The 15,638-nt window shown below is 44.0% G+C and overlaps 2 protein-coding genes across 2 annotated transcripts; both read right to left on the bottom strand.

Moving 5' to 3' along the window:
• Nucleotides 1-1,240: 1,240 nt before the first annotated feature.
• KRBA2 (KRAB-A domain containing 2) lies at nucleotides 1,241-8,674 on the bottom strand. Its single transcript, XM_046677209.1, has 4 exons — nucleotides 7,849-8,674; nucleotides 6,113-6,388; nucleotides 5,848-6,022; nucleotides 1,241-5,207 (listed from the first exon to the last, which is right to left on the bottom strand). Exons 2-4 carry the CDS (start codon nucleotides 6,152-6,154, stop codon nucleotides 3,952-3,954), a joined length of 1,473 nt encoding a protein of 490 aa, XP_046533165.1. The 5' UTR covers nucleotides 6,155-6,388; nucleotides 7,849-8,674; the 3' UTR covers nucleotides 1,241-3,951.
• Nucleotides 8,675-9,762: 1,088 nt separating this feature from the next.
• On the bottom strand, nucleotides 9,763-15,369 carry RPL26 (ribosomal protein L26). The gene is made up of 4 exons (XM_046677470.1): nucleotides 15,237-15,369; nucleotides 13,970-14,142; nucleotides 12,384-12,524; nucleotides 9,763-9,932 (listed from the first exon to the last, which is right to left on the bottom strand). Exons 2-4 carry the CDS (start codon nucleotides 14,135-14,137, stop codon nucleotides 9,804-9,806), a joined length of 438 nt encoding a protein of 145 aa, XP_046533426.1. The 5' UTR covers nucleotides 14,138-14,142; nucleotides 15,237-15,369; the 3' UTR covers nucleotides 9,763-9,803.
• Nucleotides 15,370-15,638: the final 269 nt, after the last annotated feature.

The raw sequence follows: 15,638 nt of genomic DNA, 5'->3' as shown, positions 1-15,638 counted from the left end.
CAAGATGTTGAACTGCTTCACAATCTCCAGTACTTATGAATGTGACCTTATTTGGAAATAGGGTCTTTGCGGATGATCAAGTTAAAATGAGGTCATTAGTGTGGGCCCTAAATCCAATATGATGGGGTCCTTCTAAGAACGGGACATTTGGACACAGGCAGACACACAGAAGGAAGATGATGTGAAGACACAAGGAGAATGTCATTTACAAGCCAAGGAGTATGGGAGGCTACCAAAAGGGAGAGAGGCATGGAACAGATTCTCCCTCACAGCCCTCTGAAAGAACCAAGCTTGCTGACACTTTGATCTCAGCCTTCTGGCCTCCAGAACTGTGAGACAATAAATTTCTGTTGTTGAAGCTGCCCTGTTTGTTATGGCAGCCCCAGGAAAATACATACAGCTGTCCTGAAAATGATGTATCTCCTTATAAGTAAGGTTTCTGTTATATCAAGACAGGCTTACATGGCACTTTTCTCTCACATGCATAACAGAAAAAATAAATTCTCAAATAACTTGAGTTTCATTTAAATGGACAGCCCTGATCTGATTACAAGCCCAGTGTGCTTCCATCACACCACAGCTGCACACAGGCACAGCATTAAGCCACTGATTTCTTTCCGTGGTTAATCTTTGCCCATTTTCTATTGGTTGCTCTTTACATTAGAATTAATATGTAAGAGGGTTGTTTTTGTTTTTGTTTTTGTTTGCTGAGGAAGATTTGCCCTGAGCTAACATCTGTGCCAATCTTCCTCTATTTTGTATGTGGGTTGCTGCCATGGCATGGCCACCGACAAGTGATGTAGGTCCGTGCTTGGGAACCAAATGGGCCACTGAACTGGAGTGCAGTGAACTTAACCACTAGGCCACGGGGCCAGCCTCTGTAAGAGCTCTTTTTAAAATTAGGTAGTCTACATCTATTTTATTTTTTCCTTATGTCTGTTTTAGATGTAGCAAACATTTTCTCTCATGATGTCACTTATCTTCTCTCACTTTTTAAAAATTCCACAGAGGGGCCAGCCCCGTGGCCGAGTGGTTAAGTTTGCATGCTCTGCTGTGGCGGCCCAGGGTTTCACCGGTTTGGATCCTGGGCACAGACATGGCAACACTCGTCAGGCCATGCTGAGGTGGCGTCCCACATGCCACAACTGGAAGGACTCACAAGTGAAAATATGCAACTATGTACCAGGGGGCTTTGGGGAGAAAAGGGAAAAATAAAATCTTTAAAAATTCCATAGATATTTAAAATTTTTATATAGCCAAGTACATTAATCTTTTCTCTTATGGCTTGTGAATTTCATGTATTATTTAGGAAGACTTTCTCCATTCTAAGATCACAAAAATCTTCCTTTTTTCGCCCAGTACAGCTGTATTTTTTATGTTTTGGGGTCAGACTTCATTTTTTTTCCAGATGGATAGCTAACTGACCCAGCACCATTAACTCCATAATACAATCCCCCACTGATCTGAAATGCCACTTTTACCACAAACTCCTAAAGGAATACCAGTCTGCTTCTGGCTTTTACTCACATTCTGACTTCACCTGCCTTTCTTTAGCAACAGGCCACAGAAATGCATATGCATATATTGTGAGTGACCCAGACGGTGGCCAAACGGAGAATGCACGCATTGCCTGCCTCCTGGGGGTTGCCACTTAGCTCCGGTCATTTGCTGCTCCGGAGAAATACGGGCCTAGTGTGGCCACATGTTCCAAATTTTCAAGATGTACTAGACATCCAGAGTTTTACATAAAATCTATAGTTCTAAAAGTGATGGCAATTAATTTTTTAAATTTAGCAAACATTATGTGGACAAAATACATTTGCAAACTGAAAGTAGCCAGTGGCGTACCACTTGGTTACCTCTGTTACAAATGCAGAAATGTGATACAAGGCAGAGTAAGGTCAGACTGGGTCTAGGTGTCCACTTCTAACTCTGTTCCACTGCCACTATTAAGAAGCAAGAGAGGAAGAGTGATGTAGCAGCTCCGGAAACCTAGGTTATTTGTGGCTCCCCCTGGGAAAGACAGTAGTGCCTCACCTCACCTCTCACCCACATGAGCTGATGATGCGGTTCCTGGTTTGCCCAGCAACCAGAAGGTAATAGGTCAGCATGGGGGAAGGGATGGTTACATCAGTCAGGTTGGGTCTCCTAGACCCCACCAGGCTGAGTGACAGAAAAGGAATGGAAAGTGAGGTGCTGGCCAAGGATAGAGCAAGATTCTGCCCCCCCCAAAACAAGCTGGAAAGTGACATCACCTCCTTTCTAATAATAATGCAGGCTCCCTGGATACCCAACTTAACATTGTTTAATTCGGAATGTAATGTCAACAGACAGAAGTCTCCAATTCTCACATGAAGGATAGGATGTGCTAGCAGCAGGGACAACTCACATTGTAGGACTTCAGTGTTTATGGAGAAAGCCCCTTCACATACATATCTCACTGTCTCTCACAACGAGCCTGTGAGGTAGGAGGTGGAAACAGAAGAGGAAACCAGCACGAGGGGCAATCAGAATGGTTTTAGATGGCTTTGGGATATGCAGGAAGGATGCGTGGGGCAATAAAGGACTAGAGGCCCCTTCTCCTTCCCTGTGTCCATTCTGCAGAATCATTTATTCATTCAACAAATCCTTGCTGAATACCTCCAATGCACAAAGCACTCTTCTAGGCCTTAGAAATTTAGTGTACACAGATCCAAGGCATGATCCTTCCCTTTGGCTGGGTCACTTATCCTTACTCTGAACCGTGACCCAGACTGGCCCTTGTTCTATTCTCTGGTTGGAGCAGTGACCTCAGGCCAACTTTTGTGTTTTCCTCCAGAGACCTTGATTGTTTCCCAGCCTATTGGTCACTTCCTGGAATGCACTGACCCGTTCCAGGAATACAACATGCTTTTCTATGCTTGAGGCATAGAAAACTGGTAGACTCAGACCCAAATCCCAGCCATGCTTTAATTCTGACCTACTTTCAAAATGTTTCAGGCAGGTCACACAATTCCCTGTGCATGCCATTCGGAGAGCAGGGATGGCACAAATGGTTTCTCTTGAAGCAGGAAATAGAGCTCAGCTGGTGAGGCGGCCAGTCTTTAGGTCATGTTGGAGCAACCTCTTTTCTTCTCGTTACTTGTCCTTCATCTACATCTTTTCCTCTGATGTCCCCATCTTTTTTGGTATGTGACTGAGGAACAGGAATAAGCAGGAGAAGGAATATGTACTAGATACATGTAGGACAGCCCCACCAGCTCTACATGCTTGACACCCTCAGTTCATATTCTGCAGGCAAAAATAATTCTTCCACTGACTGTAGTGGGTAGAACTGTGTCCCTCCCAAAAGATATGTCCAAGTCCAAACCCCCAGTACCCATGAATGAAATCTTAATTGGAAAAATGTGTCTTTGCAGACGTAATTAAGGTGAGGATCTAGAGATGAGATCATCCTTGATTAGGGTGGGCCCTAAATTCAACGACATGGATTTGGTAGCCAATGGTGTCCTTCTAAGAGAAAGAAAAGAACACACACGGAGACAGAAGGGAAAAGGCCATGTGAACACCACATGAAGACAAAGCAGAGACTGGACTTATGGTACTACAAGCCAAGGAATGCCAAGGATTACTGGCAGGCACCAGACAAAGGAGAAGGGCTTGGAACGGATTCTCCCTCAGAGCCTCCAGAAGGAACAAACCCTGTCGACATCTTGGTTTCAGACTTCTGCCTCCAGAACTATGAGACAATAAATTTCTGCTGTTATAAGCTGCCAAGTTTGGGGGAATTGGTGATGGCAGCCCTAGATCACAGACTTGATCTGCTCTTCCCCTCGGAGCAAGGACTACCAGGGACAACTTGACTGAGAGTGCAGCCTTCATGTTCCTTTCCCCTGGGGCCTTTGACAACAGTTCTCAGATGGCTGTCTGATGCCCAGAGACACTGAAAGCATCCACCCAGCAGGTGTCTGTTCACCAGCAGAAGAGACCTGGAGCCCCTCGTGAGGTGCTGGGCTCTGTAGCTTCAGGAGGAGTGGGATCGACGTCCTCATCCATATCAAATCTGTCTGCTCCATTCTCAGCCCTTTCTTCCCGCCTAATCCAAAGGCTATTTTCTAGCTGTTCTTCAGCGATTTCTAGTTCTTCCTCTGTTTGTAAAACAGCCACAGTTTCCCGGGGTAAGTGTGAGGAATATAATCCAAGTTTGGCTTTACAACCAAACATTGCCTCATATGGACTTTGCTGTAAAGAAACGTCGAAGGCCTGATTCCTCACCATCTGTATGAATCGCAGGCTTTCGGCCCAGTGACATGAGTGGTTGCTCTGCATCCAGGCACTTATCATGTTCTTGACATCATGGCTTGCTTGCTCCAGGGAGCCTGGGCCTTGGCCAGGGTGGTACTTACCAGAGACAATATTTAGGTCTGGCCATATCTCATTGAGCTCATTAACAACCTGGTTTGTGAATTCTATGCCACTGTCAGATTCTAACATGGTGGGTGTACCAAGAATTGTGAAAATATCCAATAGGACACTGACCACTTCATGGGCCTGTTTGGCTTTTAATGGTCGTAAAATAATAAACTTGGTCAAGTGGTCCTGGTAATATAAAATAAACTTGAACTCACCATCAGCATTTGACTGCATGTCAACTATTTCAACTTGGCATCTGGAGTCAATATCCTTGAAAGGCATGGGCTTGGGTGCAAGATCTCTCTTGGGTACTGGGTTCTTCTGGTGGCACTGTTTACACAGAGTCAGATATAAGACAATGACTTCTTTAGTGACATTCCCATATTTTCCTTGTAGCTCCTTGAGCATGCGCGTCCGCCCACCATGTCCAATATTGAGATGTGTATCATGAAGAATATCAAACAACTCTTCCTTATGTACATAATACCGTATTCGATCTCTTTCTCCATGATTAGCCTCTATTAGTTTCTCTGTGCCTTGTACAGAGATTACGTCATATTTAGCTGCACGGCGATAATCACGTGATGACTTCTTCCCCTTCTCCTTAGCTTCTTTGACTTCTTTTATTGTTTGAAAGTACTTTTCTTTGGAAAATACCTTGCTGTTGTAACTTTTGCTTTCTACTAATTTTGTCACGCTTATAAGAAACTTTTCTCTCATGTTACTTCTCTCCATTTCCATTTCATTTGTATTTGAAACACCAGGGGTATCATTTCCAGCTATCTGTGGCATGACGGAGAACTGCAAGAAGGATCCTAAAAAAGAGAGAAAGAAACAGAACAAAGTTAAGTTCACTCATATTCCATCTGGAAGACGTTCCCCTCAAAGTTCCTCATGGATTCTTTCAGCTGCTTTTTGAAGACTGTTATAGAGATAATAGAGTTACAGAATAAAGTAGTAACAGAAAAAAGCTACTAGAAAGCCAACTAGGACCATTTGAAATCAGAGCATGTCAACAAAATTTTAAATCAGTAAGATACACATATACATATGTAGCAATTTTATCCTTTAGGCAAACAGAAGAAATAATGAAACTATTAGCTCATATAGTGAAATCTAATTAGCTGGTCTTTATTAATTGAATAGGAGAGAGTATAAACGGAAATCCCTAAGGCAGTAGGCTAATATTTTACCCTCTGTACCTTTTAAAATAATATAAATGGGAAAATGTTCTAGAAGGTACTCCATAGTAACAGCAAACTCCAAACTGGAAGTTAGCATCAGGGAGGGCTTCTTAGCCTTCCCACAATCAACATAAATAATCAATTTCTTGTACCTGAAGAATCTGTTCTCATTTTAGGAGAATCAAGGAGAAAGCAGTGGGATATTTTTAAATGATGACTTTTCCCTGTCGATTGTACTTAGGATTAGTAAATGAAGATTCTCAGTCCTTACCCTGAGGGACCATGTTCTCATAATTGTCCAGCATTGCGTCCCTGGGGCAGTCCTTCTGAGAGGATTCCAAACACTTCCAATTTTTGGTCATATCCTCAAATGTTGCTGCCTTCTGAAATAGTATCAGCTGCTGCCACAGGAACCATTCTGTCTCGGGGCCTGGGCTAAGGAGCAGCTGCAGCAGGATTAAGGAAGAGACAGTGGAGGGTACCGGGAATGAAGGTGTGCCAGCATAAATGACTCAGATTGTGAGCCATGTGAATACTATACGGAAGAAAAGATGACAGCAGTAAAGAAGAGGTCTCATATCCAACAAGATGAATCCAGCTTCGTGGGTGAGGAAAAGGGATTTTGCCCTCCTGGGAGGTCTGTAGGCCTGGCCTGTTTTGACACTGCTTGAGCTGAAGCCCACATATTTCCAGAACAAAGCAGAGAGTCCAAGTGAAGTTGAGCACTCCAAGACCAGCAGACACTTTCAGGTACAGGCTTGATGGCTCTGAAGAGAGGCAGCAGGGCGTTTTCAGAAATGGAAGAATTACACCTATGGACAGAGAGATATGTTAGGAGATTATTATGCCAAAAAGAGATGCCCCAAATGGAGTCCACACTCCACCAAGATCGAAGAATTTCTTAGTAGAGAACTGGATACTCAGCGTCTAAACCAAGATTCCTCGGTTAAAACAACTCCAGGATAAAGGATGGTGATGAGGCTAGGGAAGAGTTCACATGATGATCACAGGAATTTCAATAATCTTAGGAAAGCAAGATCCCCAGGATCCCAGCCCCCAAATGTAGAGCTGAGGGGGAGGGCAGAATCTAGAGAAGCAGACAAAGATGGAAGTGTTTAAAAGCTCTGAGTAAGAGTCTTACTTAAGCTGAGCCTGCTTCCAGGTCCTGAACTTTCTCCACTAAAAAGGCTTCAAATTCCCTTGCTCAGCATCACTGGTTAGCCACGGAATATTCCTGATTCTAAGACATTACTGACTATAAAACCATTGACTTAATAATGACTTTCTTTTGAGAGGAAAAACAGAGAACCTATACTAAATGAACACATTCAAATTTTTAAAATGTGAAAAATGTGCATTTCAGAATTGAAGAAATAGAATGTTTGCAAAATGCCCTTTACTCTAAGACTAAGTTCAAGAGTCTCAGTGCAAACTGACATTTTAAAGACTCTGAGAAACTCTACAGTAAAAAAATCAGTTTGTTTCATCCACCAGCACCATTTAATCAACATTGCCAAGAAGTATCTATTATCATCCTCTAGTCCTAGCATCCTCAGAAGAGACCTGAACCCACAAAGTATTCAATGGGATCCAGGAAGAGCATCTTCCAGACTCCTCACTGAAACCAGCATCTCAGAAATTGAGTGGCTGCACTGGCTGCTATTTGAGGCCCTTCAGGGGCCTGCACAGGAAGGAAAAGCCTCATCTCCAACCCATAAAAGAAGGAAGACAGGCTGGAAATAATTTATAATCAAAAGATGCAAAATCTCAGTCTTTAATATGAGATACAGTCCTTACACTATACCATGAAATTCCAAAACAGCCCACAGGCCACATTTGACTAACAGCCCTATTTTGGTTAGTCCATTCAGTGCTTGTTTTTTTAAAACAAGTTGAATGATTTACTTACATTTAAAAATCAGGAGATTTCATATAAAAATCTAGATTCCTGACTTTCTTGAGAAATGCGAAGATGTGGCCACACTGGGAGCGGTGCTGCTTAGCAACAACTGGCTGGAGTGGAGAAGCAGCAGTTCCTTTTAGAGCCTATGCTCTCCCATTTCTCACAGTCCCTAAGCCATCTACTAACTTAATTGGCTTACCTGACCATCTCTGTGGTTATCTGAGTTTTCAACACCTTTTCTAAAGCACCATGAAAGAAACGTGGCCCTAAAGAAACATGGCCAGCTTCCTGGTATGATTTGTGCTGGTGGAATAACCGACAAATGAGCTTGGTTAGAGAAAACTGGCAACAGCTCTCTTCCTCACCCACCTGAGTCTTTGCTTTGGCAGTCTCCGGCCCGGAACGTCCTTCCATTGATCTTCCAAATCACACCCAGCTCAAATCAGACTCCTTTCTGACGCATTCAGCAATTCCAGCTGAGTCCTCCCCTGAACAGCCCACACTCACTGGAGCACTTTGCTTTGTACTTTCAGTCGACTGTTCGGGGTACACGGCCTAGAAGGCAGGGGCTGAGGCTTCTACCTAGCTGTATTCTCTCAGACGGCCGGCAAATACAGAGCTGCGACAAAGGATGCTCAAAGGGCATTTACCAAACACTTGGCTTACAGGTGTGGTAATGAGGCGGTGCAGAGAGATGGTTAGGAGTCTAGGCTTGGGAATTCAACTTCTGACGCTACCATTTACTGTGTAACTAACTTGCGCGAAGCTACCGAGGCTTCAGTTTCCTCAACTATAAAATGAGGAGAATAGACTCTCCATCACAATGGGCTGTTATGAAGACTCAGTGATGCTGCAGATGTAGCACTCAGTACAGCGTCCCCGCACCTTCCACAACACAGGAACGCCGCTTACTCCTGAAGCTCCGGTTCGGGCATCCCCTCCTTTGCGCTGCCCTCCTCCCCGACCACCGCGGGCTCGGCTCCCACCGCGCCCGGCCGCACACCGGCTCGGCCAGCTCGTCGCGCCCCACCCACTCCTCCGAGGGCGGCCAGCTCAGGGTCGAACGAATGAACCGGGCCGGGGGGAGGGAAGGGCCGGAGACCACCGAACCCCGACCACGCTGCAGGAGAGGGAGGCCCGGAAGGGCAAAAGGACGCGCCAGAGGCCGCAGGGTCGGAGAGCCCTAGCCACCAGCCAGCCGGCGCCCAGTCGCCTTCACTTCCCGCCCCAGCCAAGACGGCGCCGGAAGCTGCCGCGCGCCGACCGGAAGCCCCGCCCCCCGAGGGGCCGCCGGCAGACGCCGCGCGGGCGGGAGCCCCACTTATTCTCGTTTTTTTTGGGGGGGGGGGTCTTGCAAAGGTCCCACTCGGTGTTCTGCGGTCAGGTGTGACCTTGGGTAAGGAAGCCACTTACCCAACTCAGATCCCCTGCAGCCAAATGGGTTACCTATTGCTCCACATTGTTGCAAAGCCTCCATAATAAATGCCTCCGGCCCGGAAGGTAAACTGCATTCATCATTCTGCCTGTTTAGATGCTTAATCTAAAGTGAGGAAGGGCGGGGGCGCACACGTGCTGTCAACAATAACACTGCACACCATTTTTCTTAACCCTGAGAGAGCATGCACTTTAGACGAACACCTTGTATTTCAGATTGCAACCTGAAGATTTCAGTTTTGTTAAGGTTTGGGTGTAATGGCACTCACCCAGCACCAGCGCGTAATGACAAGATGGTAAAGGGGTCCGGGGTATGCTGCAGAATCTGAGGCTTCTCTGTCACACCCACCTTGAAGCAGTGGTCTAGATGCTACTGGGAAGTCACAGCAGCTCCTGTAGTCTAGTCTTAGCGAGACTTTATATCCAACAGCAAAACTTTTATGCAAAAAACATTTTAATATGCTGTGTTCATATACATAATAGCCCATCAGGGGGGAAACAGTAAGAGACAGGTTCAAGAGACAGTGTTCCCAACTAGCTTTTCATCTAGGCCTTCTTCTCAATGAGTAATGATGTACCCTAAAACGCTGCAGCCTGCTGGAAGCATAAATAAAGAAAAATCACTATCTCATCAGTCCTGGTTTCAGAAAATTGTCAGAAAGCGTTTCAATTATTAACTGATGCTCAGATGTTAAAAACTAACTCTACTTAAACAGTGTTTTTCATTAGTGCAATCAAACCACAAGAGGGGGGCAGCCTGCCTCCAGATAACAAATGTCACATGAACTTCCCTGAAAACGGACCCACTGAAAACTAGGTAGTGTCCCAAAGCACCACACATAAACCAAGGGCTCTTTAAGTTTTTAATGAAAGCCATAGATAAGATTACTTTATTCCTGCATTTTCTCAATTGTTTCTTCCTTATATTTGCCCTTTTCCTTTCCTACTTGGCGAGATTTGGCTTTACGTTCAAGGATCTTTTTGCGGTCTTTGTCCAGTTTTAGTCTAGTAATAACCACCTGCAGAAAGAAAAGGGAAAAAAAAACACTTATAAGCTTTAAACAATAATCAATACAGAACACATGGGAAGGCCTAATGTTCAACCTCATTTCCTAAACCTGCAGTGGTAGACGCCTAAACATGAAATGATTATTTAACTCAAAAGTGCTAGAAATGATTCTTTAGTCCTCAAATCAAACCTGGCTTGAACGTTTACTAATACTCTACCAACAAAGGCGAAAAGGTAATGTGATGTCAGTGGTTCTCATCTCCTCTTGTGCTTTATCATAAGATCTGAAATCTTTTTTTACTGCAAAATATATCAACTGTTCCAGTCCTCTGACCAAGTTTTGCAAGCTAACCAAGTCATATACATTTTTGTTTCTATAGTAACTTTAGAACCCTAAGGTTGGAAATTAAATGTAGCCTCCAGACATGCTTCACCCTGCAAAACCTTTAGTGACGTCACAGTAGAGATCTTATTCCAACAGATCTAATGGCTGAAGACATCCAGGTTATGGTCAATTTTAGTCTTATGAAAGTAGGTGAGGAAAAGGCAAAGAGAGCACTGGACTGGGTCTGGAAATACACCATGGTGACCAAAAGAAATCTCTGCCATCATGGAGCTTATATTCTAGTAGGGGGAGATGGAATGCTGGAGAACAGCGGCTGAATCATACAGGGTGATCAGGCAAGGCCATACTGATAGGGCTACACGTGAATGGAGACTGAAAAGAAGCGGCAAGTGTATCCCAGAAAGACCAGCAAGTACAAAGGTCCACAGAGGCAGGAGAACTTAAAAGTTTTATAGGTGTGTGTTTCTAAAACTTGAGTGTGTCTAAGAATCAAACAGAGCACTTGCTAAAATAGATCCCCGTCCCTCCCCCAAATTCTCCTTCAAGTTACCAGGTGCTGCTGCAACTGGTGGACAAATTCTGGGTGGCTTGGTTCTAAGAGCAAGGAGGCTAGCAGACTACAACACGGGGAGCGGAATATGACACCATGAAGAGGCTGGTGAGGGGAGATCTTTAGACCTTTAGACTTAGACCTAGTAAGGTCTTTAGACCACTCTGATGATAACATGCAGACAGCATTCTGGCTATAACACGACAGCAGTCAACAGGTCTTATTGACTAATATGGGGGATATAATAATAATCAAAAATGACATTTTTGGCCCAAGCAACTGGGAGGATAGAGCTGCCATACACTGATGATGGCAAACTGTGAGAGGTTTGAAGGATAAAATCAGGAGTTTGAACATGTCAGGTTTGAGATGGATTTGATATCCAAGTTGAAATGCAAAATAGGCAACTGGATATTGAAAGTGGGTTGGTATCATCTGCTTCTAGCTCTCTGAAGTGCTAAGACTAACAGATGAAGATGACTACAGAGCCACAAGGAGGGAGATCAGCTGTGTCACATGTCGCACTAATAAATCCAAAAAGATTAAGAATCAGTAATTGGATTAGTGACCTCAACAACAGCCGATTTAATGGTGGGAGCAAAAATATGATTGGAGTAGGCTAAAGAATGGGAAAGTCCAAATGCTCCCCTTCGCAGCCTGGGGTTTGCAGGTTCGGATCCCAGGCACAGACCCAGCACCACTCATCAAGCCACGCTGTGGCGGTATCCCACATAAAACAGAGGAAAATTGGCACAGATGTTAGCTCAGGGCCAATCTTCCTCACCAAAAAAAGGTGGTGGGGGGGGGGAGTCCTTGCTCTTAGGAAATACACAGTTAAATAATTAGAGTGAAGTGTCATGCTGGTAAAGAAAATGTGGCAAAATGTTAATCAAGAATTCCAGGTGAAAGATATGTAGGTGTTTTACTTCACTAATCTTTTGACTTTTCTGTAGTTGGTTACCTTTATATTAAACATATATATATATATTTTTTAAATTGGAAGAGGGAAATTAGAAACAGCAACACGGGAGAATGCACACTGAAGTTAAGGGCAGGCACCTGCTACAGGAATCAGATCAGATTTTCTTTCTTAGCTTAGACAACACTATCACTGTGATCTAGCTTCTGAGCTTCAGTTTTTCCCCCATCTGTAAATGGCTTAATATGGACTTTGCAGAATTGTGAAGCTGCGTACTGCTTATTCAATTCTGTTTAATGCATAAGAGCAAACAGGCTATCACTCCATTTCACCTAAAAATTACCCTATTTCCTAGATTTTAAGATCTGTTCATTTTAGATTATTGATTGATCAATCAGCTTACTAACAGCTTTTGAGGAAAAGCTACATTGAAAATACATACAGAATGACTGTTAAATACACACTGATTTCATAAAACTTTTAATTGCTATTAGAATACTCAATTCAAATACAGTATTTGCTTTAATTTGGTTTCAAGAACATCTAAAATCTATTTCTATGGGATTGCTCTGTGAACAAGCAAGCATATTTGCCAAGAACTGCTATCCTTTCATTCTTCCCTCTGAAACAGTCTGAACACACTTACCTTGCTCGGGTGAATGCCCACATGCACAGTTGTGCCATTAGCCTTCTCTCGCTGCACTCGCTCAATGTAGATGACATATTTCTTCCTGTAAACCTGGACTACTTTGCCAATTTGCTGCCCTTTGTAGTGTCCTCGTACAACCTAAATGCAAATTCAAAAATAACAGAAATATGCAGATAAAACAAGATTAATTTTGTATATCTGGAAAACTATGAATCTTGTAAACATCATTCATGCTATCAGATCTATAACACCTTTTAATTTTGAAGACTTAATCATTAATAGAAATGAGCCAATAATTCTGCCTCTGGCTTTGATTAACCTGCAAATAAACCATGCCCCAATATAAATCTACAGTGATGGACAGTGTATCCCTACAACTGATGGTCCACCGGCATTGGGGGGCTTATTAAAAGGTTAAAAATGAGCTCACCGTGGCTTTTTGTAGCAAATTCACAAGGAACTTGTTACTTTATCTCAAAGAGAGCAATGGGCCACAAGTATTTAATTCACAACCCATCAGTGTCCAATCCAGTGTCAAACAGCGGGCAGCAATAAATACCTAAGGGAACAAACCACTTCTTTCTCAAAGGTTAACACAGTTACAGGAAGTACCCCAAAGTGCTTCTGAATAGACTTTTCTTTTCAGGTGCATACTTTCTTGCATTAAGATATCTTTTTTTTTTTTTAAAGATTGGCACCTGAGCTAACATCTGTTGCCAATCTTTTTTCTTCTTCTTCTCCCCAAAGCCCCCCAGCACATAGTTGTATATTCCAGTTACAGGTCCTTCCCGCTCTGCTGTGTAGGACGTGGCCTCAGCATAGCCTGATGAGCGGTGCCACGTATACACCTGGGATCCCAACTGGTGAAACTCAGGGCCGCCAAAGCATTGCGCAGACCAAACCACTCCGCGGGGTTAGCCCGGTATTAAGATATCTTAAAAACAGAGAAGACTGCCTCCCAAATCTATGGGCAATTTTAGCACCAGCATGCCAGCAACCAACAGCTATTCTCAACCCACATCACTAGGTGGGAACATTTTATTTAAATAGGCATTAACCTCATGCAATAGTATTGGTGATATGCAAGTTGCTTTACAGACTGCTTGAATCCTTCAATCACCAGCTGCAGGTTAGAGCTAAGAAACATCTATCGAAATTTTCACTTAAATAGATTTGAGAAGTTATTTACTGATAAACTCAATCATATGAAAGTTCAGTTAAAAGTTCTGTACCTGGCTTTTGCTTCAGACACAGAATTGTTTACTGGTCCTCAAACGCCTCTTTAATACCAAACATAGGGAGAAAAAGATAAACCCAAAGTAATGTTCTTGTTGCAAACTTTCTTGTTCTTCTGTTTAATTATGGCTGCGTCTGATGCTTAGGACAATTGATTTTCACCGAAGAGTAAAGGTGAAATAAGAACAGAAAAGCAGCATACTTTTTGTTTTTCTGTCTCTGGCTCAACTCCTTTTGCCCTCCTGTTGCAGGAGCAATTGTCTCAGATGTATCACTCTCAGAACACAATCCCTCTTCTATGCAAGTATGCAGGATATTTGCCAAGATGACCTAAACATGGTACATACCTGAACTTCATCATCCTTACGGATGGGCATGGACCGAACATTGTACTTCTGTCTCAGCTCTTTGGAAAGAGGGGAAGACATAATCTTCCTACGAATGTGGGAAGGTGCATTGAAATGCCGTTTACGGTTCTTGCTCCGGTCAGAAGTCACAAAGGGGTTGAACTTCATTTTGGCTAAATAAAAAGTTAAAAGAGGTGTAAACCCTTAAATGACCAAAATCTCATTCAGTTTCCTAACAAGTATCAGAAACAATTTCATCTTAAAAGTTTAGAAAGCTCACATAAATTGTCATGTTTTTAACTCCCCCCAAAACTGCTTGACGCTATTATATTAAGCAAAATAAGCCAGATAGAGAAAGACAAGTACCGTATGATTTCACTTATATGTAGAAGATAAACACACGGACAAAGAGAACTCTTTAGTGGTTACCAGGGGGAAAGACGGTGAGGGGTGGACACAAAGGGCGAAGGGGCGCACCTATACCGTGACTGACAAATGATGTACAACTGAAATTTCACAATGTTGTAAACTATCACAACCTCAATAAAAAAAAAAAGGGAAAGAAATCCTGCTTGAACTGAGTGGCTTATCAACTGAAGCTTGAAACTTAGGAAATTTTGCTTTACTGAGATGTTTTCCCTATTTGTTTATGGGATAAAGAATTTCCCTTTGGTAACACTCTTGTTTTAATTACTAGACTTGTTTACACTCTCCGAACTCCCTAAGTACTAGAAGATTAAGACAGGACTTCTATCTGCTGAATTAGTGCAAAGCAGACCGACAATTCTTCAAACACAACATTCTGCTTCAGAAAGACCAACCAGCGCTAATCCTCTAAAGACTTGAGTGTGAACACACTTAACCCCCTGCCAAATGAATGAATCAGGGCCCCCACCCTAAACCTGGCAAATGCTGTACAAATCTCGGATCCCAAAAACCTTCCAATGGCGACTGCGGTCTGGAAGTTCCGTGGCTTTACCAAGAAATTATTCGAGACCATTCTTTAGCAAACGACACCGCCCATACTTTATTCCATCTCCACCGGACCCCTCCCCTCCAGCTCCCGATTCCTCAACCACCCTTTTCCCCAGCCCTTCCCCAGTCCGGCGTCCCTTAAGCGAGGGGGAAAACAGGTCGAGATCATCCTGACTCCCCTCCCTGGCTGCTATTCAACTGCCAGGAGGGTACCGGGCCCCGGGGGTCGAAATCCACCGTGCCGATGAGCCGATGGCTGCGGATTACACGCGCTTTCCCAGCAAATCCTCACCAGAAGGCGCCTGAGCGGTGGCCGCAAAAAGAAAGAGAATCACACGTTACTTCCGGTTCTGTAAGTTTACGCGAGATCTCGCGAGACTTACGTCTCTTGGAGCGAGAGAGGCGTGGAGTTTGAAGAAGAGGAGGAAACTGGGAAAGAAATCGATGACTAGTGTCACCTCGCGGCTAGGAGGGGAATTGCGAGGGGCTGCCAAGCTCGCTTCTCCAGGTCCTGGCGTCTGCTTTTGGAAATCTGGGTTCCGCAGCTGCGTCCTCTGAGAAGGGTCGTTCCCGGGCGAGTGGCGGGGGCTGCTCAGGGTCTGAGTATCCCGGTGGGTGATGAGGGAGCGAGCGGCCCCAGGGGATCCCTGTCCCTTCATTCCCGAGCGCTGGGAGGCTGGCAACTCATTAGCCG

This window comes from Equus quagga, chromosome 11 (genome assembly GCF_021613505.1).
Source record: "Equus quagga isolate Etosha38 chromosome 11, UCLA_HA_Equagga_1.0, whole genome shotgun sequence".
NCBI classification, from domain to species: Eukaryota; Metazoa; Chordata; class Mammalia; order Perissodactyla; family Equidae; genus Equus; species Equus quagga.
Note: the sequence above shows the minus strand (reverse complement) of the source record. Positions and strands in the feature narration are given on the sequence as shown.